At 45.6% G+C, this 24,423-nt stretch overlaps 1 protein-coding gene across 8 annotated transcripts in view; it reads left to right on the top strand.

The window, feature by feature from the left end:
• Positions 1-24,423, top strand: part of YAP1 (Yes1 associated transcriptional regulator) — an 83,436-nt gene that overhangs the window by 49,968 nt on the left and 9,045 nt on the right. For 2 of the 8 annotated variants that reach the window (XM_081909921.1, XM_081909917.1), the window contains 2 exons: positions 2,796-2,989; positions 5,179-5,226. In XM_081909921.1, the coding sequence (XP_081766047.1) occupies positions 2,796-2,989; positions 5,179-5,226 (242 nt within the window). The remainder of the gene's footprint in view (positions 1-2,795; positions 2,990-5,178; positions 5,227-24,423) is intronic. The other 6 variants (XM_081909922.1, XM_081909918.1, XM_081909923.1 and 3 more) reach the window with 3 other exon arrangements.

Genomic DNA, 24,423 nt, shown 5'->3' with positions numbered 1-24,423 from the left:
CCATTTTATGAATTACAGAGGCAGGGCCAAGAAGTACCCGTGTGCCCTCCAGCCCCCCACTCTCACCCTGTTGCTTTTTATTTTGCCTCTTGTAGGAGATCTTTCCTGGAGGAATTGCGCTCTTAAATGCTAATCATTTGAGCGTCTTGGAACTGGCTGAGAATATGTTCAAGGAATTGAAAGTGTTTGGTTATTTTTTGCCACATGCCTATAAATAGCCTGGGTTTGATCTACAGCCCAGTGGAGCTGGCCGATGGCTGTCTATTTACAACCGAAATGGAAACTGGCACAATTTCTACATGAGCCTATATTTATCGTCAAATGTATTTTGTTTCTATGACCTAGGAGCAGCCCAGTTGGCTAAAACGTGTAATCGGAATAGCAGCCTTGCTGCCCAAGTGCTTGGTTGGTTTAAACTGACTTTGAGAGCTCTTGATGTAAACCAAATTGTGAAGTGAGCCTCCCTAGGGAGGAACTGTCATCTCGGCGTCCTGCTTTCTGTCTTCCAGGCCGTCGCTGTTCTGAATTCAGTTTGTTCTCCCCTTTTATTAGACTGTTCTGGTTGAAAATATATGGGAAGATGGTTGTTCTCAGCAATAGGGAGAGATTTGGATCACCAAATACTTAAAATACATCAAAATAAAACTGTCTTATGACCATGATTTTAACAACTGCTTTTGATGCACACAAGGAAAGTTGGACATGCATATTGAGGCTTTTATTTATTTTTTATTTTTAAAGAGCCCACTCTTTGTACAGTATGAGCAACTAGTTTTTAACTTCCCCCTCATTTCAGAATTGGCTTTTCAAGCAGTGCAGGGCCTCCTGTTGTGGAATTCACTGTGAAGTTTGCTGGATTATCTAAATCCATTGTCTCTATCAGCTAAGAGAAGACTTCAGTTCTGTGATCCCTGGTTGGTAAAAGTTCTGGGTGTGGGTGCATCCCAAAACACAACCCAAGACTGAGTTGTTTTAGGATTTGTCCTTTTCTTCAGCATTGTGACATTCAAAAAGCATTTCTTTTCCTTTTCCTTTCTCTCTCTCTCTCTATCTCTCTCGCTCTCTTTTTTTAAAAAAAGACATATTTGTATTTTCAAACAGGAATTTATTTTGTGCTGTTGATTCCTAAGTTTTACATTTCGTCCTTTTCCATTTCCACCTCTGCTTGTGATTATAGCACGCAGCAATTGTATACAATTTGCCCATGATTTAACGCAAAAGAAAATGAAACGGGGAAAGGTACACAAGCATTCTAGTTACAATGTCTAGGTGTTCAGAACAGAGGCTCTCTGAGTTAATGCATACTAACAAGTGAGAGGCTGCTTTAAATTCAGATTATTTCATCTCAGAATCATCTTATATTTACCATTTGCCACCCATAATTGCAAATCTTCTTCCTTTTAAACTTCTGACATTAGATGTGATGAGAAAATGTACTACAATGCTCCATTCTGTTGAACACCTTCCTCAAAGTTTGGATTTAGATCAACCATAAGGCTGATATTTTTGGGATGATGCCGTGAATGGTGCTTCAGTGTTTACTTCAATTATACATATCTGAGATACGAAAGTTAATCTAGAGTCTTAAGTGGCCTGTCAGTTCATTCAGAGAATGGACAGCATAAATAAAATAGAAAACAGCCCACAACACTTCTTCTGTAGTAGAATTAAATGTTTTAGTTTTTAAAACCATGTTTAGCATTTTATGTATGCTGCCCAGTGGTTATGGGGAGATATAGAAATATAATAAATATATACTGTGTACTTGAAACATCTCAGTATATATAAAAAACCCACAATAAATGCGTACTGGAAAGTTATGGACTGAGATAGATCTCCTACAATATTTTTATCACCAAGAAAACCCTGGTTCCGCACTCTGAATAAACTGCACATAAATTGCTTGTGCAGTTTATAACTGGAACTCTTCCGACAACAGCTGTTTTCAGTAGCACTGGAATTTAGAAAAGGGTAGAAATGACTAGATGGGTAGAAAGCAAAAATGAATGAATGAATAGGGGTACTGCAAATATTGCTCTATCAGAGCTCACCACAGATCTACATGAATGTATTCAACTGCGGGCAGCTATTAGGGGTAGAGACTTTATAGATAAAGTAATGAAGCAAGCCTTGTCAAGCCTAATTGTCAGAATCTAGTAACAGGTAGGTAGCTATGTTGGTCTGCTGTAGTCGAAACAAAATAAAAAAATTCCTTCCAGTAGCACCTTAGAGACCAACTAAGTTTGTTATTGGTATGAGCTTTTGTGTGCATGCACACCTCTTCAGAATCTAAGCAGCCTCAAGTAGAAATAAGCAACAATCTTGAGTTGAGCCATATCTTTGCCTGTGGCGTCTGCCATTTTGAAATGAAATTTTGAAATGAAACTCGCCACTACTTATTTTATACCTTTATGCCAGAATGATCCATGAAACCTGTTACACAATCACATTTTGGGCCATAATAATGTACAGTGGTATCTCGGTTTATGAACTTAATTCGTTCCAGAAGTCTGTTCTTAAACCAAAGCGTTCTTAGACCAAGGCCTCCCGCCGCCGGTGCCCTTCCACCATTCGGCTTCCATTCGTCTTCCGAGGCAAAGTTTGCTAACCAGAACACCTACTTCTGGTTTTGTGGAGTTCGTTTCCTGAATATTTTGTTAACAGGGCTGTTCGTAGACCCGAGGTACCACTTTACGAGTTTGGATGTCTACCTTGGAAACACAAATGGATAGCTTTCTGAACTGCGGCTTTCAAGTTGCTTTTTAAAACGCCTGCCCTATTTCTTGCCTCCACAGCTATGAGCCAGAGAATCAGCCAAAGTGCTCCCGTGAAGCAGCCACCCCCAATAGCCCCCCAAAGTCCGCCTGGTGGAGTTCTGGGGGGCAGCAACTCCAATCAACAGCAGCAGATGAGGCTACAGCAACTGCAGATGGAAAAAGAGAGGTTGCGGCTGAAACACCAAGAACTGCTTCGGCAGGTGAGGCCGCAGGTTAGACAAGCGCTTCCACTCTAACATAAATGGCTGCTTGTGCATGTGTGGGTGGCGCTGTGCTCATCCACTTCTAGTTCCAGCAAGCATCAATAGTTTGGAGGAAGGAAGAGGTACCTTGTTTTCGTGTGGAAGGTAAGCATTCAGACCTATGCACTCTAAGGAAGGTTTCCTCCACTAAATTGCCCAAGCAAAGTGACATTGCTGCAAGCAGACAGGACCATCACAGCTGTGAATGTATCTCAGGGTCAATTGCCTCTTCAGAATACGTCTGTTGCAAGGTGGGTTCCTCCCTTCTCACCTCTCCTGCAATGCTTCCTAGCATTGGCGCTCTTTTCAGCACTTAAAATACTGCCACATGGACTGCAACCTGCTGGGATGCTTTGCAAAAGCTATTAATGCTCTGCATGGAAAAATTGTTCCTATCGAGTTCTCCAGCTTCACAGAGGACGGAGCCTGTAAAATGGAATTGGCCTTGTTGAGCTGAGGCCTCCCAACTCCTTTGTAGTTAAAATGCTCCCCACAGTGTCTGTAAAAATAAAGTGGTCCATAAGGACATATGAACTGCAGTTGGGCTGTAGGGCTATTTAGTCCACTGCTTTGTTTCCATCAGCAACCAACCAAGTTCTTCTGAAAGTTCGCAGGCAAGGCATGAAGATACTGGCCTTGTTAACTGTCCCTAGCATCCTTGTTTTTGGAGGTATAGCGCCTCTGTACATGGAGGTTTCCTTTAGCTCCCGTAGCTTATAGCCATTGATAGACACGTCTTCAGAGTTTGCCCCACCTTTTTGTAAAAAAAGAAGTCATCTATACCTGTTTCCATCATCACATCTTGTAGTGGTGAGTTAATTATGAGTTGCGATTTGACAAAATCAACCATTCATGAGAACTCCAGGTTATGAACTCTGTCACTGGATTCATGATTTGGGCATCATGGATTTACTTCACAGTACCCATCTAAGAGCAACCGCTTCATCCCTGCCACCCCTGGCCCCCTAAGCAAATGTGAAATTTGTCACTAGCATTTTGCTAAATATTGGCATTGGATAAAGATTCTTGATGTGAGTGTGCCAATGGTACACACGCATCCCATTATGTACAGCTTCGCTGTGATTTACGAGACAGAAGGATGGGCTGGGAGAATTCATCCACATTAGGCAACGTGTATGTTGCAAGCTATTCTCAAGAGCCTAACTTTCTTAAAAGCAAACTGTGAGTGTTTTCACTTCAGTTTTAATTAGCTTTTAATGGTTTTCCCAATGTGGTTGTAGGCTGATTGCTGCTTTTGCTTTTCTTTTTTAAAAATAACCCTGGAGGCATGAACCCCAAAGAGACAATTAAGCTTACCTTCTAGAACTGTCGCTCTCAATCAGCGCTTCCTGTCCTAGATCTTTTGCTAATTATTGATTAGCTCCTTGTCTCAAATGTCTGGCATCACCTTTTGTGAAGGTTATGGGGCATCGCAGACATCCTAACCTCTTTAAACTTCTTTTCCCCTTTGGGTGATGGGTCCTGCATCATGAAATATTTTCATGCTCTTGGGAGATCACTTCCTCAGGCTTTTGACTTCATCGCCTCTTGCTTTAACTGACCTTATTCTGGAGTCTAACTCTCGCACTACATTCTGCACCAAAGGAATATTTGCAGGCACAACTACTTTGTGTAAACTGGATTATTGCAGAATGTGTGTCACTTCCTTAAAAACAAAACTGATGATGACTTTTCTCTGGACAAGTTAAAAAGAAGGGTCTTTTCAGCTGAAATAGTCTAAGCTTTTCCTATAACTGCTTTGCTATTAATCCTCAAACAAATTCATATGCCGCCGTGCCAGCATGCTTTTAGATAAAGCTTCTAATTTTGGATTTCTTCTTTGGTAACTTCCTCTTGAGAAGTTGACTAACTTCAGGCCAGACCGTGTTCTCTACCTTGATGTCCCCTATCTGTTAAATGACATGTGTTCGTGTGCTCTGTAAGCACCCCTAAGCGTCTTGTTCCATTATGCAGCAGCTTTTGTCAGTTCTTAACTCCCTTACCCTTTTGTCATCTTTGGCTGTCTCAGGAACTTGCCTCGTCAGAATGCTAAGAGAGTGATGTGTTTGTCAAATCAGCCTAGCTACCCCAACCACGCTCAGCAGAAAAGAAAAGAAAAAAGGAGTAATGCTTACCCATCTTATTTCTTTTACTCTTAGGCATTGCGGAATATCAATCCCAGCACAGCAAATTCTCCAAAACGTCAGGTAGGCTCCTACAAATGTTTCAGCAAGATAAGAAACATTTTTTAACTTAGATCAGCTGTACAAGGTGCTTGGGCTATATGAAGCTGTTTGTATTTTATGAACCACAGCCTGCCAGTAACCTCAGCATGCCTGAAAAAGGAGCTCTAGTTGGCTTAATAAAATACACCGTCTTGCTTGCTCTGTGTTTTTCTCAAACATGATGCTGTGATTCCCAGATAGCATTTCTCACTGCCAGGAATAATGCTGAAAACAAAGCTGTATTGCTGTAAAGTTCTCTTTTGGGTACTTGAGACCTCAGCACTCTTAAAATGTTCCAGTAGGAAGAAAAGACAAGATTTCTGTTCCAACTTCAAGAGTCTGTGTTGCATCAGTACTATTCAATATGACTCCCAGTCAGTCTTGCAAATCTTCCTCCTCTAACAGTGTTCTAGCTCCTTTCACCTCAACATTGACACACAGCCATAAAACTTCAGTTATTGAGTAAGCTGAACTAAATATCAAGATTGGTAGGTGCTTTTATTTTAACAGCCTTTCCCCTCATTTTTAGATTTGCTATACAAATCTGATATCTCTCAAAAATCCTTTGTGGCAGCTGAGATGCCTCATAATTTAGCTGCTCAGTGAAAAGGATGTAACATCAGCTTGATGCAGGCCTGGAATCTTTTACCTTCTTGCGGTGGCCGCAGAGCCTTGAGTAAAGCTATTTTTTAATAGGCTACAGCAGGAGCAAGGCGACACAACATCATGCAAGCTGAACTCTTGAAAACTTTGTTCTGTTCATCATAGAAGTGCCCTCGTTCTAAGGAGCTCAGGATGACATAGATGTGGTTGTCCCTTAAACAAAAAATTCTCAGAAATATGGAGCTGGGAGTTAGTGGCTTCACCAACGTCATTTGCTTTGCTTCATAGTTGAGCTGGGTTTTAAACTCTGATCTCCTTGGCCCAGGCCAACATTCCATCTGCTACAGCACACTGGTTTTGTCTTCATGAACTTGTATGTGTCATCACATGGCATTCCAACTCAGTTTGGCTTGCTGCTTCAACCCAGTAGTTTGTTTTTATCTCATCAGTTTATGGGCTTTGCTCTGCCGTCAGGCAATGAAGTTTTGTTTTTCTGTGTGCAGAACAACATACTCAACCTCAGTACTATTCTTTACTCACCCCATGCTGTTTTTAATAATCCGATTCTAGTAAATAGTAGAATCTGGCTCAATAAATTCATCTGGTAGCTCTGGAGAATCTACCAAGGCCTTTATTGCTTGGAAGTTGATACCACCAGAGCTTGTACACTCAGAGCTGCCTTCTATCAGAAACTCATGACTGACTGTCATTCATTTGCTTTGTCAGGGCAAGCTGTTGGATTTGGCCAATTTAAACTTCCTATGGCAGGCTCTTGTAAAGCTTAGGAGCATCACTAAGCAAAGTGCACGATATTTTCTTCCTTCTTTCACTGTGAGAATTGGGACAAAGCTGTTTCACATAAAAACATAGCAACGCTGATACCCTTTATCAGGTTTTTTGCTTTTATTAGAATCAGCCTGATATTTCTGTTGGTTTTAGAGCTATGTTTTGCTCAGCATTGCTTCTGTTTGTGACTCCAATTCTTAGTGGTGCTGACTCCAATTTCTACATTTTAGTGAGATCCTGTTGATTTAGCATTTTGTGTTTAAAAAGATTTTGGACTAACATTTTCAGAGCCACTTCAAGATCTGAAGCGCAGCTTCCTCTCCTGTTGGAATTCATATATTAAGCTATCCAGTACAAGATCCACTATGCAATAATGGCCATGATAGAATCATAGAATTGATAGGTTATCTCTCTGTGTGCTGTAAGCGGTACCAGAAGTTAGAGATATGTTTAGAATCCTGCTAAGTTCTTGATAAGATTGTGAACAAGGTGATATAGAAGAAAGGAAGATCACAACATCCAAAATTGTCTCATCTGAGAAGAAATACTTCCTAGCTCCGTAGAGTGATTGATTAAATCGTGATTGGAAAAGAAAATTTGATCCACGTGAGTTCTTTCTCCTGCAAAGTATTCCTTTTTAGCAGAACTCTTAATATACCTTTCATATTTGCAGTTGTTTTTAAAGCTGCAAGACATGAAACATTGATCCCAGTAGGCTGTATGTTCCATATATTGGTCCTAGCTAATGAAACTTTCAGCTTTTATATTTAAAGGTGCGCTTGAAATTGCTTGAGAGAACCTTTTGATAAATTCCTCTCTTCGGTGTAACAGACAAGTGACAGAAACCAAAGCAAAACTACACTGTGTTGTCTGCTGTGTTCTGTCCTTGCCACCTCCATTCTCAGTTCTGTACCTTTTAGTGGCTCTGTAATTTCTTCCATCTTCTCAAGTTTGGCTTCATGAGCAAATTGCTTGCCTTCGAATACATTTGTCAGGGCTTTCAACTCCTGCGGTTTGCACATTTTGGCATCCTTTTCAGAATGTGTGTGAGAATCAAATCTGTTGGATCCAAGCTGTCACGGCCACCCAGGACGGGTCCCAGCTCACAAGAGACCTCACTCCGTTGCAGTTTATTTACAGGAAAAGTTTATTGAAGATTTCTGCTTCTCGTACAGTTCAGCATCGTGGCCGTACGTCTGTCACGTTAGACCGCTGAAGTCCCCTCTGACTCCTCCCCTCTTCCACACCAACTTAATAGCCTGGCTCTAGACCACCTCTTCCTCTCCTTTCTTTTCCGCAGGGTCTTCCTGCCCCCCTGGGTTCCCTCTCTCCGTGACTCGCCTGAGGCTGAATCCTCTGCCGCCTCTTCCCCCCTCCTTCTGGCTTTAGGGCCGGGCTCCTCCCCTGAGCTCTCTCCACTTCCGCGCGCCTCTACGTTTGAACTTGGCGCGCGTACGTTGCTGCTGACCTTTCTTTCGACCGCTACACCACCCCTTGTTCTGCTCTCCACCCTTTCCGGCTGAACACCTTGCTCCAACCCCCTTTCTCTGTTCTCTCCTAATCCTGCTCCCTCCGAGAGGCTGACGACTCCACCCCCTTTACTCCGTTCCGGCTGAGACGCCTCTTGCTGCGTCTGTCTTCCACTGGGCTCCTCTCCGCTTCTCCCTTCTCCTCCCTTTTGCTTGATTAAGGTAACCCCCTTTTGAGAATCCTCTGACTCGCTGCTCAGACTCGTGGATTCCCTCAGAATTCCGTCATCTTCTTCCTCATCCTTCTGCCCCTCCTCCCACTCGCTCTCCGTCTCCTCTGTCATCTCCTCCTCTCTCCCAGAAACCCTGACATCCATCCCCCCCTCGAAGCCCCCCCTTCCCCCCTCCCGCTCGCCGGGTGCAGGTTGAGGAAAACGTGGTTCTTCCGGGGTCGGTTCAGGATACAAGTTGTCCACTTCAACGTTCTCCTCTGTCATCTCCGTATATGTGTGTTCGAACTCGGGTTCCCCACCCACAGACCTCACAGTCTCTTCCTCCATCACTGCTTCTCCTGGCGCTGCCTGCCAAGGACCTACCATCCATCTCTGACTCCATGCCTCCCTTGGCTGATCCACCCACCAACAAGGGCCTGTCTCCTCCCCCCCCAGTCTCGGATCCCTGGTCGGGCTTGTTTCGGGCGTATGGCCCTCGGGTGAGGAGAAACCCTCGAACGTGCTGTCTGACAAAGTGGGCGTGAAAAGCCAATCATCAAAATACTCCTCGGGCATGGGCTTGTGCGGAAAAAGTGCATGGAACTCTTCCTTCAACAGGGGTTCGTCCAACGCGTAACCCGGCACCCAGCTATTGGCAGAGGCCGGAGTGCCTTCCCTGGCTAGAAAATATTCAACTCCCTCCTCCCCCCATCTCGAGTCCAGTATCTCTGTGACCTCGTTAAGAGGTTCTGGTCTTGGCGATTCCCCCCCCTCAGGCGCCCTCCTACGTGGCTCTGGGAGTGCTCCTGACTCTTGAAACCTGTGTGGGGTTTTGTAGGGAGTGAGCACCGACCTATGAAAGACCGGGTGCACCCTGGAACCCTCCGGAAGGGCTAGACGAAAAGCCACCGGATTGATCTTAGCCTCAACTTGATATGGCCCTAGCTGCCTGTGTCCTAACTTCTTCTTGGCCAATGACCTGGCCGGCATCGCGTGGGCTGCTAACCACACCCAGTCCCCACTCTGGATGTCCTCTCCCGCCCTCCTGTGCTTATCGGCCTGCACCTTATACGCCTGTTTTGCCAGCTCCAAATGTCTCCGCAGCTCCTCGTGCACCTCTTGCAACTCCGCTGCAAACTGGTCGGCATCTTGAGGCCCCCCCCCTCCTGGTGCCGCAAATCTCGGGAAGGTTCTGGGATGACGGCCATTGTTCGCGAAGAAAGGCGTCACCCCGGTGGATGCGTGTTTCGTGTTGTTGTAGGCGAATTCAGCCATCGGCAGATAGTCCACCCACGCCGCAGGTCGCTGGTTGGCGTAGCACCGCAGGTACTGCTGCATGATCGCGTTGACCCTCTCCGCTTGACCGTTGGTTTGTGGATGTCTCGCCGATGTCAGGTTGATTTTGACGTGCAAGATGCCCAGAAGCTTTCGCCAGAAAGTGGAAACAAACTGGCGCCCCCTGTCGGACAAGACGGACTGCGGAAGTCCATGCACTCTGAAGACGTGATCGATGAAGAGCTTTGCGGTCTGTTCTGCCGTCGCCACCTTGGCACAAGGGATGAAATGCGCCATCTTGGTGAACAAGTCCACCACCACTAACACCGCCGTCTTACCTCTGGAGCTGGGCAGGTCCGTAACAAAGTCCAACGCTACCCTCTCCCACGGTTGCTGCGGTGTCTCCAGCGGTTCTAGCAATCCCGCCTGCTTCTGGTGCACTGGTTTGGACCTCTGGCAGATATCACACCTGGCGACGTAGTCCGCCACCTCTCCTCTCATCTGGGGCCACCAAAAGTCTCTAGCCACCAACTCCATCGTCTTCTCTTTGCCGAAATGGCCTGCACTAGGGGCGTCATGCAATTGTTGCAGAACCTTGGCTCGAAGATCGTCGGTGGGCACGTAAAGGGCACCCTTACGAGTCAAAAGTCCATCTTGCAATTGGAACTCATCGTTGTCTCGCGACCCTCCGCGTAGCTCCTCCATCTTGGACTGTGCAAACTGATCCCTTTGCAACGCGCGTCGCACCGCGTCCAGGTCGACTGCGATGGTAGCGCACGTCCACGCCTGCGGTGCGAAAATGTGCTTTGCTGCGATTGGAGCTGCTTCCTCCAAGTATTGCGGCTTTCGGGACAGCGCGTCTGCAATAACATTGGAGTCTCCTGGGATGTATTCTATTTTGAAGTCGAAATCCGCAAAGAACTCCGCCCAGCGCATGTGTCGCTGGGTCTGTAACTTAGCCGTCCGCCAATACTCTAAGTTCTTGTGATCCGTGCGGACTTGCACCGTGTGCTTGGCTCCTATTAAGAAGTGTCGCCACGCTTTGAAAGCTGCATGAATGGCCAACAACTCCCTGTCCCATATGGTATAATTGCGCTCCGTCTTGCTGAGCTTCCGGGAGTAGAACGCACCCGGTCTCCAGTTGCCTTGTGAATCCTCTTGCAAAAGAACGGCCCCAACCGCTCTGTCTGACGCATCGGTCTCTACCCGCATGGGTCTGCCGGGATTCACGTGGAGCAGCTGCTCTTCGGAGGCGAAAAGACCTTTAAGCGTCCGGAAGGACCGCTCCGCTTGTTCGGTCCAGACGAACTTCTTCTTCTTGGAACTGAGGGTGTCAGTGATAGCCGCCGTCGCGTTCGCAAAACCTTTAATAAACTTGCGGTAAAAATTGGCAAAGCCGATGAACCTCTGGACCTCTTTCCGATTTCGAGGGCTTTTCCAGTCCAACAGCGCTTGAACCTTAGCCCTGTCCATGGCCAGTCCCTCGTCGGACAACTTGTAGCCAAGGAAATCAACCTCTCTGACATCAAACTGGCATTTTTCCAACTTGGCGTACAGCCTGTGGTCCTTCAGCCTCTGCAGGACCTCCCTCACGTCCTTATCGTGATCCTCCGGCGATTCCGAGAAAATCAGGATATCGTCGAGAAAGCAGACACACTTCTTGTAGAGGAGACCTGCTAGCACGTGGTGCATAAATGCTTGAAAAACGTGGCTGCCATTTTGGAGACCGAAAGGCATGACTCTGTATTCGTATGTGCCCAGAGGGGTGAACATGGCGGTCTTCCACTCATCTCCTTTCCGGATGCGGATGAGATTGTAAGCTCCACGTAGGTCCAGCTTGGTGAAAATCTTGCCCCTCCTGACGGTCGCTAAAAGGTCGTCAATCTTGGGCATGGGGAAAGCCTTGGGCTTAGTCAAGCTGTTTATGAACCTGTAATCCACTATAAGCCTTTTTTGGGGCGTGTTTTTCTTCTTCACAAAGAACACAGGGCTGCCACCCGCTGCTTTAGATTCCTGGATGAAACCTCGCTTGAGGTTATGGTCTATGAACTCCCGAAGCTCTTGCATCTCGTCTTCCGACATGGAGTACAGCTTGGCAGCAGGCAGTTGCGCCCCTGGCACTAAATCAATCGCGCAGTCGTAAGGTCTGTGAGGCGGCAACTTGTCAGCTTCCTTCTCACAGAAAACCTCCAAGAAGTCCTGGTACTTGTGAGGCACTGTTTGCACCATACCCAGATGCAACTGCTGCTCGGCTTCTCCTCCCTGATCGGTCTGAAAGCAATGCTGAGCACAATACGATGAACAAAAGGTGATCTGCCGCTGGTACCACGCAACCGCGGGACTGTGCCTCTCCAGCCAACTCATGCCTAACACGATGGGTGTGTCCGATAAGTGGGTGACATTGAAACTAATAAGTTCTCGATGGTTGCCAATCTGCATCATCATGGGAGGGGTTTGCTGCACCACTTGCCCCCCCAGCAACTTCCTGCCGTCTACCGTGACCACGTTTAGAGGCGTCGTTGCAGGCAGGAGCGCCATGTTGTGCTGCTTAACGAACTGCAGTCCCACGAAGTCGGCGTTGCTTCCCGAATCGATCGTTATTGGAACCTCGAGGAGTCTCCCATCAGGCAACTGGAGTGTTGCTGTGAGCAGAACTGCCGGTCTGGGAGGCAAAGGGTCCACGCTCTGCAGTGATGCTGGGGGCTTGTCTACAGATCCGCCTGGCTGAGCCCCAGTAGCTCTGCTTCCAGCCAGGCACTGTCGTTTCCCTGAAGCTGCTCCCCTGGTTGCACCTCTGCTGTTACAGTTGCCAGTGCTGCAGTGTGCTTCTGGAGCCTCTGGGGGCACTCTTTCGCCATATGGTGCGCACTGTCACAGATGTAACACTTCCTGGTTCCTCTAGGAGGCTTCGCTTTGGCTGCACCAGGGACAGGGCTCTGGGACGGCTTCTGAGCCCTAGCACCACCAATCTCCATCGGCTCCTCGCTGTCCTTCCCCATTGGCGAGGGGTGCGCACGGCTGAAATCCCTGTGCACAAAAGGGAGAGTCCTCGCTTGCGCACGCGCTTGGGGCCCGTCCTCCTCGTGCCACGGACGTCCCTCATGTCGAATTCCAATAGCTAAAGCCCGTTGCACCACGTCTTCTAGGGTCTGGGGTCTGTCCCCCCTAGCGATCTCATCCTTGATGGGGGGGCTCAATCCCTCCCAAAAAAGATCTCTGACCGGCTTACTGTCCTTTGGCCAATCTAAGGCGGTGAGCAATGCAAAAAATTTAGAGTGGTATTGGCGCACAGTCGCTTTCCCCTGCCTCAACCCGTGCATTTGACGGCGCGCAATGTCCACATCCACAGAGGATTGAAAACAAGAATCCATCGCTTTGATGAACGCAGTTGAATTGCGACGGGCCGGTCCATCTTCGCGCCACAGATTGCGTAGCCAAGCCCTGGCCTCCCCATGCAGGTGCGAAACAATGAACCCCACTTTCTCCTCCTCATCTTTAAAATCGTGACGGAGTAAATGCAGTGCATATACGACGTCCGCTCTGAAATTGGGATAGTCTTGCAAGTTGCCATTAAAATGCGGAACCAGGGCACCCCCCCTCCGTCCAAGCGCAATGCCCTCCGCTCTGGAACCTGGGGCCCCCGCCCTGTCCGCGTGTTCCCACCTTGCCTGCAAATCCTGGCACGTCTTCTCCAAGTCGTCATTCTTCTTCTGCGAAGCAATGACTGCCGATGTGAGAGCGGTAACCTGATCCCGCAGTGCAACCAGCTGCTCCTCAGCGCTCATGGCTGCTCCCGTTCGTGAGCTTCGCAAAAAAATTTTTTTGCTTTCAGAGAGGGGACTTACTGTCACGGCCACCCAGGACGGGTCCCAGCTCACAAGAGACCTCACTCCGTTGCAGTTTATTTACAGGAAAAGTTTATTGAAGATTTCTGCTTCTCGTACAGTTCAGCATCGTGGCCGTACGTCTGTCACGTTAGACCGCTGAAGTCCCCTCTGACTCCTCCCCTCTTCCACACCAACTTAATAGCCTGGCTCTAGACCACCTCTTCCTCTCCTTTCTTTTCCGCAGGGTCTTCCTGCCCCCCTGGGTTCCCTCTCTCCGTGACTCGCCTGAGGCTGAATCCTCTGCCGCCTCTTCCCCCCTCCTTCTGGCTTTAGGGCCGGGCTCCTCCCCTGAGCTCTCTCCACTTCCGCGCGCCTCTACGTTTGAACTTGGCGCGCGTACGTTGCTGCTGACCTTTCTTTCGACCGCTACACCACCCCTTGTTCTGCTCTCCACCCTTTCCGGCTGAACACCTTGCTCCAACCCCCTTTCTCTGTTCTCTCCTAATCCTGCTCCCTCCGAGAGGCTGACGACTCCACCCCCTTTACTCCGTTCCGGCTGAGACGCCTCTTGCTGCGTCTGTCTTCCACTGGGCTCCTCTCCGCTTCTCCCTTCTCCTCCCTTTTGCTTGATTAAGGTAACCCCCTTTTGAGAATCCTCTGACTCGCTGCTCAGACTCGTGGATTCCCTCAGAATTCCGTCATCTTCTTCCTCATCCTTCTGCCCCTCCTCCCACTCGCTCTCCGTCTCCTCTGTCATCTCCTCCTCTCTCCCAGAAACCCTGACACAAGCTTTACCATAAACCCAAGATTTATTTATTTTTTAACTTAACTGCTTATATTATATTTTCCTTGGAAAGGTAGGAATTCTGCCGTGTGCTTTATTCAAACTGCCACAAAGTCAAGCCATCCTCTTCTACTATGTCAACACAAGAAGTCTAGTTCTCATGTCACAGGATAGTCTTCATCATCTGTCCATGAGAAGGGGAGGAAGCATATTGCATGGGGAAAAAATAGGTCAGAGGTTCTGAAATCTTGAACCCTGGGCCACCAGTGATCCATAAGCTTCATTGTCTGTGAATTTGAAGACAGGAAATGGCACATCCATATAATGATTTTAATAGCATTTTCACTGTTATTGTATTATATCTTGAAATTTGGATGATGGGAGTTGTAGTCCAGCAACATCGGGAAAGGGAGGCACCACAATGACTACCCCTCAAGTTACCGTATTTTTCACCCTATAGGACACACTTTTTCCCCTCCAAAAATGAAGGGGAAATCTGGGTGCATCCTATGGGGCAAATACAGGCTTTCACTGAAGCTTGGAGAGCGAGAGGGGTCGGTGCGCACCGACCCCTCTCGCTCTCCAGGCTTCAGGAAGACATCCGCAGCCTAGGCAGCCCTGCGGGAGTTCCGTCAGGGCTGTCTAGGCTGCGGATAGCAGCCTGCTTCCCGGAGCGCCGGGTGCGCTGAAAGCAGAGCGCCCGGCGCTTCGGGAACGCATCCGCAGCCTAAGCAGCCCGCAGGGCTCCCCACGCTGCGGATAGCCTGCCGTACCGGGCAGACATCCGCAGCGTGGGGAGCCCTACAGGAGTTCCCCGCAGGGCTCCGCATGCTGCGGATAGCAGCCTGCCGCCCGGCGCAAAAGGCGCCCTGAAACAGAGCGCCCCTCGCGCCGGGCAGACATCGGCCAGCCCCACAAGCTCAGGGGACAGCAGGGAGGCGCAGCGCCGCCATCCCGCTGTTCCTCGACCTGGTTCGGTTTCCCCGACCTGGTTTTTTGGGGGGAAATAAAGGAATTTTTTTCCCCTTTATTTCCCCTCAAAAAAACTAGGTGCGTCCTATGGGACGGAGCGTCCTATGGGACGAAAAATACGGTACGTAATCTTACACAAATGATTACCCATTTTAATAAGTTAGTCATGAGTTTCCCTACCCAGCTTCATGTGTCGGGAGCCAAAGTGGTCCAATCCCTTCTCCCTCTTAGTGCTCCTTATATCTTCTTACCTGGATCAACAGGAAAGTAATACTGCCGTAAGTACTTGGTTCTTGTATGACCCATTCTGGCTAATCGAAGAAAGTTGTTTGAAAGAACGCAGAGGAAACCCACAAGCAGCATACAGAGGTTTTGGCAAGTTATGAATTCCAGCAAATATTTTCCCTAAAGAAGTCTTAAAGAAGCATGTTGACAGGGTTTGTTTAATTTTTTTTTAAGGTTAGACAACTCTAAAACAACTGTTAATCCATTCCACTGGTCGTATGGGTCAAGAAGTAACTTTGAAACTGTAGGGGGATCGATTTTTTAAAGGTTCAAACAAAAGCTGGGTGGGGGCGGCAACAAAATTAATTGCCCAGGTAAGTTGGAGGAAGCACCTTTCCTTGAAAGTTTTAAAGAAAAAACAGGCTGAGCTGGCAGGTGTCTGCTGAATGCTTAGGTAAGTAAGATATCCTACCTTAGGGCAAGCAGATGGGCAAAATAACCCAATGCTGATTCTTTAAAACGTTGAAACAGAGCACCACCTCTTCTGCAGCAGCCTGTTTTGATGGTGCCTGTCCTTGCCTAGTGTTATAAAATCGGTGATTCACTTCCCCTCCCACGTTAATGTATGCCATTAATTTGCAGAAATAATTTTTTTTCCGTTTTTAAGCTATTGGGCTCGTGCACATTGACCTCAAACGAATGGAAATGGGTTGGTGTAGGCTTGGCACACATTTACTCTGAGGGCTGCCACAGCTAGAAGAGTGAAGTCAGTTTTGCACCCCAGTAAAAATACCCGCCTGGGATAGAATCTGGGTTGCAGCACACAGTGTCAAATCTTAAAGTGGAAGTCATCGTGTAGAGTGGTGGTTGTTTTTACAGTGAAAGTAAACTCACTCCTTGCCACACTCTCTGAAGGAGGGCCAGTGTGGTGTAGTGGTTAAGAGCGGTAGTCTCGTTATCTGGGGAACCGGGTTCGCGTCTCCGCTCCTCCACATGCAGCTGCTGGGTGACCTTGGGCCAGTCACACTTCCCTGAAGTCTCTCAGCCCCACTCACCTCACAGAGTGTCTGTTGTGGGGGAGGAAGGGAAAGGAGATTGTGAGCCGCTTTGAGACTCCTTAAAGGGAGTGAAAGGCGGGATATCAAATCCAAACTCTTCTTCTTCTCTTCTTACATCAGTTTGGTTAGTGACCTGAAGATTTTGTGCTCTACTTGCAGTTGCTTGGCCTGCTTACCTTAATAGCTCTCAAGTTATCTCCAATATAAGCCTCACCCCCCACTTTTTTTTTACAGTCTACCGTATCAAAATGCTTGCAACATGCAGTGGATGGAGAGGAATCCAAATGTATTAGCTGAGGACCATTATGCATTCTGCTAATCTATGCTAGTCTGTCCTGGATTGTACATCATCAGTGGGATTGCATTTTAGTCCATGTTTTGTCAGTCTATACAAGCAAGGTGATGCAGCGATCAGGATCTAAGCAGGGCTTACTATCATACTATTACATTTGCATGCTGCCTTGCTTGCAGCCTTTTGTGCTTGCTACTGAGCCTTGAAACAAAATGGCTAAAATGTGCCCTTAAGAGGACGGTCCTTTTGGGGAGGGGAATAATAATAATGTGTGTAAAACAGGCTCTTCCATATGACTGAAAATAGCTATCAAGGAAAACAATGCAATACAGAAAGATTACACTGGTCAACAACAAATTTGTTGTCTGCGTTTTTTCAGGTGATTTAGGTCGAATCTGATGCGCTGAATCCAAAAATCACATTGATTTTGCTCAATCAGGTCAAGTTTTTGAGTTATGGTCTTTTTTTACATTTTCGTTCACATGTACGCTTGTGTGGAGCATTTTAGAAGAAGTTGGTGGGGGTAAAATGCCATGTCGAATAATTGTTTTGATTGGAAATGATTATTTTAATGACAAGAAGTATTCAGGTTCAATAGTTCTGGGTGATTATGTCGAAAAGGGATCAGTTTGAAGTCATAAAACCTCGAAATCTTCCATAAATTGGTGCGGCACAGCATAAAGTTGGGGGATCAAAACCCCTGGCTCACTTGAGTACACTGAAGGAGAACTATGAAGGGGTGAAGTATGTGCTGGAGAAAATTGGTTATGATCAGCATAAGTGGTTTATTTGTGTTGACCTGAAGATGGTGAACTTTTTGTTGGGACAACAGTCTGGCCCATGTTTTCTGTGCATGTGGGAAAGTAGGGACCGTGCTCAGCATTACAGGAAGAAGGACTGGCCTGTGCGGGAGGAATTGGTGCCTTGCAGAAAAAGGAACGTCATCAACGACCCTCTGGTGGACAGAGACAGAATACTCTTCCCACCACTGCACATCAAGCTCGGCTTAATCAAGCAGTTCTCCAAGACTCTGGACAAGGATGGTGACTGCTTCACTTACTTGTGCCAGGCTTTTCCAGGATTGACCATGGAGAAGTTGAAAGCTGGCATCTTTGATGGTCCTCAGATCCGTCAGCTCATCAGAGATCCAGAGTTCGGAAACTCAATGAACGAAGTGGAACTGGAAGTGTGGAAGGCATTTGTTCTGGTAGTGAAGAACTTTCTTGGCAACAATAAGGCCAGAAACTACGCAGAACTTGTCAACAACATGCTGACTGCTTTCAGAAACCTGGGCTGCAACATGAGCGTCAAGATGCACTACCTATTTTCACATATGGACCGGTTTCCTGAGAACCTGGGTTCAATGAGTGACGAGCAGTGGGAGAGATTCCATCAAGACATGAAAGAGATGGAGACCAGGTATCAGGGTTGCTGGGACGCAGTCACGATGGCTGACTACTGTTGGACTCTGAAGAGAGACCTCCCTGCCGCTGAGCATTCCAGGAGTTCCAAGAAACAGAAGTTCAAGCCCTGAAGTTTGAAAAATGGTGAAGCAACATGCAATTTACATGTACTTACCTTTATGAATGCCCACCATTCAGTTTACAGGAATCAATGTTTCTATCAGGTAATCAATATATGTTGTTGGAAAAACATTTTTTTTCTCTTAAAAACATATTTAGGATGATATGTGTTGACAAAAATCAGCTGATAATGCCACAAAAATGTAATTGATTTTGTCACAAGATCTGATTTTTTTTCAAATCAACATAGCATAAAAACCTGACCTGATGGAGAGAAACGGATGCCATTTCCTGATTCAGCAGTGCAAAAATACCCTAAATCAGTTGTAGAAATCTAGACAACATTCAAAAAGTAAAAAATTGTTGCCCAGTGTTATATATCAGTTGTGTTAAACTCACACCACTTTTAAGAAAGTGTATGGTCTAAAATATGTTTATTGCTGGAGATGCAGATCAGCAACAGACCCTACCTGATCCTTTTTTCATATCTTGGTATGTACTCCCAAGAATAAACCAGTTGGCCAGTTTGGATGTAATGGGCAATTCGGCGGCAGCTCATTTAAAGCTGTAAAATACGATATCCTACCTGCAGTCTATAAAGTAGTACAATCCGGGAAGGACTCCACCACATCGATTTGCATAATATGTAGCTTAGCTCTTGGACTAAACGACATTGACGCCATCGCCTGCCCTGTAATAATGTGCTTCAAATGGAAGGTGACAGCTGTTCTGGGATGAATTCAAAGGCCCGTCTAGCCATGCATTCTGTTCCTAGTGTGGCAATTTGGGAGCCTGTGGGAAGCCCACAAGTGCAATAGTAGTATTTTGGTCACGTTCCCCACCAACTGCCTCTCATAGCAAAATCATCATAACACACAGCCACTCATAATCTAATGTGCTGTGTGAAAAAGTAATTCCCTTTTGTCTGTCCTGTTGTGAAGTAGCTGACGCTTTTAACCAAGGTTAGTTGAAAGGAGGAATTCACATTTGTAAAAACCAGTATGGGTCGACATCTATCTTAAAGTGTTTGGACTTCTTTCTGACAACCTTTTTATTGAAATGCTGTTTGCTTGCCTGCATCTGGCTGTGGGCCTGCAGACTAGGCAAATTTTACTTGTTACTAAAACCATGGACCTGGAGCGAATGCGCCAAAGCCCAGACCTGAAGTCTATCCATATTCCACCCAATATGTTTGCATATATTGCATGTGGTGTTGTGAATAGTGAGGTTGTGTGTTCACTCAGGACTTCAGTTCAAAACTGAGTCCTTCTGTGTTCAGTTTCCCGGTGAAATAATAATAATAAAGCTTTAATAAGTGTGTGAGTGAGTGATTATGAGTCAGATGTCATGGTGTTCCATCTTCTCCCAATGTGGCTCAAAGCCTTTGCCAGACCTCAGAAGCACATACTATTCATTCTGGGTTGCTGAGCAGTTTTTAGGCTGTTCAGAACTGATGAAGGAGTTGCTTGATGCAATCTAACACTAAGAAGTTATTTTCTGGAGGGAGAGAGAGAAATGGCTAAGTACAGGTAGTGCTTCAGAAAAATAAACAAGGCTCTCTTCTCTCTTTTTCCCCCCAGGGAGAAAGTGAGTCCTATGTAGCTAGCTTCAAAGCAGGATGTTGACTGACACAAGCATGTATACATTGTGAAATGGGCAGAAGTTAACTACGGCCTGTTTCATGTGAATGGTCCATTCATGTGAATAGTATAACTACAGAAAGACTCCTGGTAGATTGTTATTCCTCCTCCTGTGACTGGAAAAACACACAGAGCAGATCACTTGTGTGAGCAATTATTTGCAGGCAATGTATTTTCTAACTGCTCAAGAGAAGCTGCGCTGTTTCATGAATCCCCTCCTGCCATGTTAGTCCATTCACATAAGCAGCTATTTTCATGGGTAAGCAAGCTTCACATTGTTCTCATGTGCTGCCAAACCATAATTTGGTGGTATGTGTGCAATCTTTTGAGAAGCCTCACGCTTCCTTTGCTTGCGTGTGGTGACTCCGTGCTCCTGGCCTGGCTTGAGGCAAACCATAGGTTGGCATTTTTTCTAAACGCTTGAATTATGTATTTGCCAGGAGTGGGGGACGTGAAGGAGCACTCACCTCCTCAAAGCACAAACATAGTTTGGTGCTATGACTAAGTCAAGATTCTGCACCAGCTCCGAGTTTGGTTAGCTTTCACTGGAAAAGCAAATCCACCCTAATTGTTGTAGCTATTGTGGCTATTAATTTTTCACATATATGTGATTTTTATTGATTCTCTTGTGATGGAAAACAGGAAACATGCCAGTAACAAATTACAATGGAACAGGTAAGGTGTGTGATATGGAGTAAATTAAAACATAGAGGAAACGTGTCTAGGATTTTGAATACATGTGGTGTGATGAAATCAAGAGAATTTAGGAACTGATACTGTTGTGGGATTCTTTAGCTTTTGCCGAGTTCTTTTATTTTTCTGTCCATAAGTTATGTTCAGTCCCTCGTGTTTAAATCTGAAACACTTGATTTATTAAAAATATTTTCAAAAGCCAGGAACACTTTTTTTGTTTGAATGAAAAACTGGGCTTCAAGGGAGCAGCTGTGTGTTTAAGTGGAAATTTAGCTTCAAGTATATACTCCGCATCTGTGAAGTATTTGCACCATGACACCAAAGTGGGTCACCCTCTTTGTTTCAGGAGAAAGTCTTAGGACTTCACCACTGATTGTAGTTTTGCAAGAAGTTGTTAGCATTCTGTCTGCATGGATGAAGATGTAGAGAAAATGCCCGTGGCTGACATGTGCTAAACTACCTGGCATGAGCAGTGTGTAAACATGGAAGCTGCAAACTGGCTTGTGAGGTCAGAGCTTCTTTCAAATGAAAAGTGCTTTTACTGGCCATGTGAGTAGACTATTGGTATGAGCAGTTTTTTTTAGCACTAGCCCATCACTGGCTTGTTGTCGTAAGACTTGGGAACTAGCCCAGTGATGCTGGAAAAGGGTGTGGCTGAACATGATCCTGTAGAATCCAGGCCTCATTTCTTGAACCTTAGTCCTTCTCTGAAATAATCTGCTAGTTTTCAAATGCAGACAAACCCTGAAACTCTGTTCAGCTGCTTTCAGGGCAAATAGGCCCCCAGTATGAGAGAGGAGCCCCTGCTTAGAACAGGCACCCCCAAACTCGCCCTTCAGATGTTTTGGGACTACAGTTCCCATCATCCCTGACCACTGGTCCTGTTAGCTAGGGACGATGGGAGTTGTAGTCCCAAAACATCTGGAGGGCCAAGTTTTGGGGTGCCTGGCTTAGAAAAAAGCATTAAAGAAATTTAGGGGCATTAGTGGGGTGAATTTATTTTGGATCAAATTTAAATAATCCAATTCTATGGGAAATGAGAGTCTTCTGCAGTTCTGCTGAAAGTAATTTGGAAGATTCCATTCATTTTTGGCAACTGTATTCCTTGCGGCATTCAGACACATAAAAAGTAAAATAAAGTTTGATACATACCTAGAGTTGGCTTATTTATAGAATTGGTTAGCATTCTGTATGCCGTGATAAACATAGCAATTCCATATGCAATTTCTGTAAAGCAATTCCATATGCAATTTCTTTATTCTGTTGTGTGATCTCACGATTCCTTTGACAGAATAGAGTATAAACTTCTCTAGAACACGCATTTGGCCAGTCCTTCAACCAAGGTGGAATCTAGATCACTTCCTGTTGAGAAGTAGGCTTTCAGCACTTTCCCCCCTCTGCAGAGGCTATTTCTGAGAGGAAAAGCTCCCTTCCTTGCACACCTGTTGGATAATTATTGAATAGAGCAGATTGAATCTGAATCTTGATAAGGAAGAGGTTGTTACATTTTCCACGTTCTTGAGTCTGAAAGGTTGGGTAGACTGCTTGTTCTGGATAGGGTCGCGCTCCCCTTGAAGGAACAGGTTCCTACTAGCATGAAGGGACTTGTATCGTTCGAACATTGTCACTAGTTGGGGGTGCCTATTTCCATCTACAGCTGGTTCACTAGCTAGGTTGTCTTTGGACAGAAGTGACTTGGCCACAGTATTCCATGCAATGGCAACTTCCACATCAGATTGTTGCAGCACACTCCCTTTGAGGCTGCCCAGGACAATGACTCGGAAATTTCAGCTGATCCAAAATTCGAGATTACGAGCTCGGACCCCATTTAGAACTTGCATAACTCTTTAGGGAAGTTTTTAATGTCCGATGTTTTATTGTATTTTTAATATTTTGTTGGAAGCCGCCCAGAGTGGCTGGGGAAACCCAGCCAGATGGGTGGGGTATAAATAATAAATTATTGTTATTATAACTTGTTTCAAAACATCTATAATAGTTTACCAGTTTGTTTCTGGGTCCAGTTCAACATCCTCAAATTAATTAGTGTTGCATAGCCTAAAGACATAGCCCCCAAATATTTGAAAGACCACCTCTTCCGCTGAGTTCCCTCGAAGTAGAGGGGTTGGTAGCCCAGGGCATTCTCTGTAGAAGCCCACAAGGAGTGGAGATCTCTCCTCTCAAAGGTACGTCTGGCAACTTCATTGTACAGCTTTTGTTGCATGATTCTAAGATGCACGACTTGATCCTGGTCTATGACAACAGAGATTTTAGGATCTCTCCTTCTGGTTGTAAATTGTTTTAACTGATTTTAAACTTGCATTTCTGTGTTGTTTTTGTAACTCGCCCCGGGACCCTATGGTGAAGGATAAGCAAGGGAAATTGTTGTTGATGATGTTTTTATTAAGTTTTGCGAAGACCGCTTATTGTTAAAGCCCGTCTAATATCACCTGTTATTTGTCTTGATGGTGAGAATTTATATGTTGCTATATGCTGATAGAAAAATGTTTTGCATTTGGTTTTTGCATCCTTGTTCCTGCAGAGAATATGGCAATAGAACCATATAAGAGGTTCCTGCCAGCTTTTGAGATCACTTCCTGCAAAACTCACTATGGGTTGTGTCCAGTGCCCCATTGTGAAAAGTTACTAGGAATGGAAATGTAAGGAGCTTGCTTAAGTCCTAGAAAGTATGTTTATGAATTTGCAAACATGAGCAGTAATTTTTAATATCCAGTGCTACAAAGATTTAAGAATTGTGATTCCAGAGCATTTATGGGAATGATATAAATTATGTGTTCATTGCCATAAATGCTTTGGATAGAATGTCTCCTTCACTACGAGAGAAGTTAAATATAAAAGTGTTATATAGATGGTATCCGATGCCATCAAAACTTAATAGGCTACATCATACCACTGTTTTCTGATGCTGGAAATGTCAGGCTGCCCGATGTGATTTTTCCTCTCCACCTATGGTGGAGCATGTAAAAAGCACAACCAATATTGGAAAACTATTTTGGGAATGGTAAATCCTGGTTTTTGGCTGCGCAGTAAATGATTTGTTCGTTTATATACAACAGCACCATTAAAGAATCCAGAGTTACTGTAATAGAGAACCCTTTTAGCAAATGTTCCAGCAGCCAAAATCTTTCAGACACATTATTTGGAAATTTGACTTCGCCTACCTTCTTTCTATGCAGAAGTGGCTATAGAAAAACCTTTGATTAAATTGAACTGGAAAAACTGAGTGAAACTAGACACCGACAAACTGAGGAAGATACAGTACAGTAGTTTAATGGAATCACACATATTAATTACTAAGATAGGGACTTTAAAAAATAGCAGTTGTTATATATGCAATGCATTCCACCCTTTAAAGCAAATATGAAGGGGGGAGGGTTTGAATTGGATTTGTCAGCTACCCCAAAAACAAACAGCAAGTCATATTTTGAAGGCTCACTTCTTCGCTGTTGGGGTAGATTTTTTCCCAGAGTTCTAATTTGGTTCCTGGTGTGGCTCAGATGGGGCTTTATCATTGCCCACTGCCAAACACTTGCTTATTTAATGGCTGAGCTTGAGGGAAGCATGGGGATTTGATCCTGTGAAGTATTTTACTTGTGACATTTGTGCAGATTTTTGTAGCATCTATTAATGAATGTACAAGAAGCCAGAACTGTGGAATGCCAGATAATGAAATTTTGAGTGAAGGAAATGTTTAGAAGACGCTTGATTCCCCTCCTTTTTTAAAACCAAGCTAAGGATTTCACATTTAGGGACTAGCAGTGAAGTTATGTAGACCTTCTGACTCTTTAGAGAGAGGAAAACA

Source organism: Podarcis melisellensis, assembly GCF_964234715.1.
Source record: "Podarcis melisellensis genome assembly, chromosome: 4".
Taxonomy (NCBI): domain Eukaryota; kingdom Metazoa; phylum Chordata; class Lepidosauria; order Squamata; family Lacertidae; genus Podarcis; species Podarcis melisellensis.
Note: the sequence above shows the minus strand (reverse complement) of the source record. Positions and strands in the feature narration are given on the sequence as shown.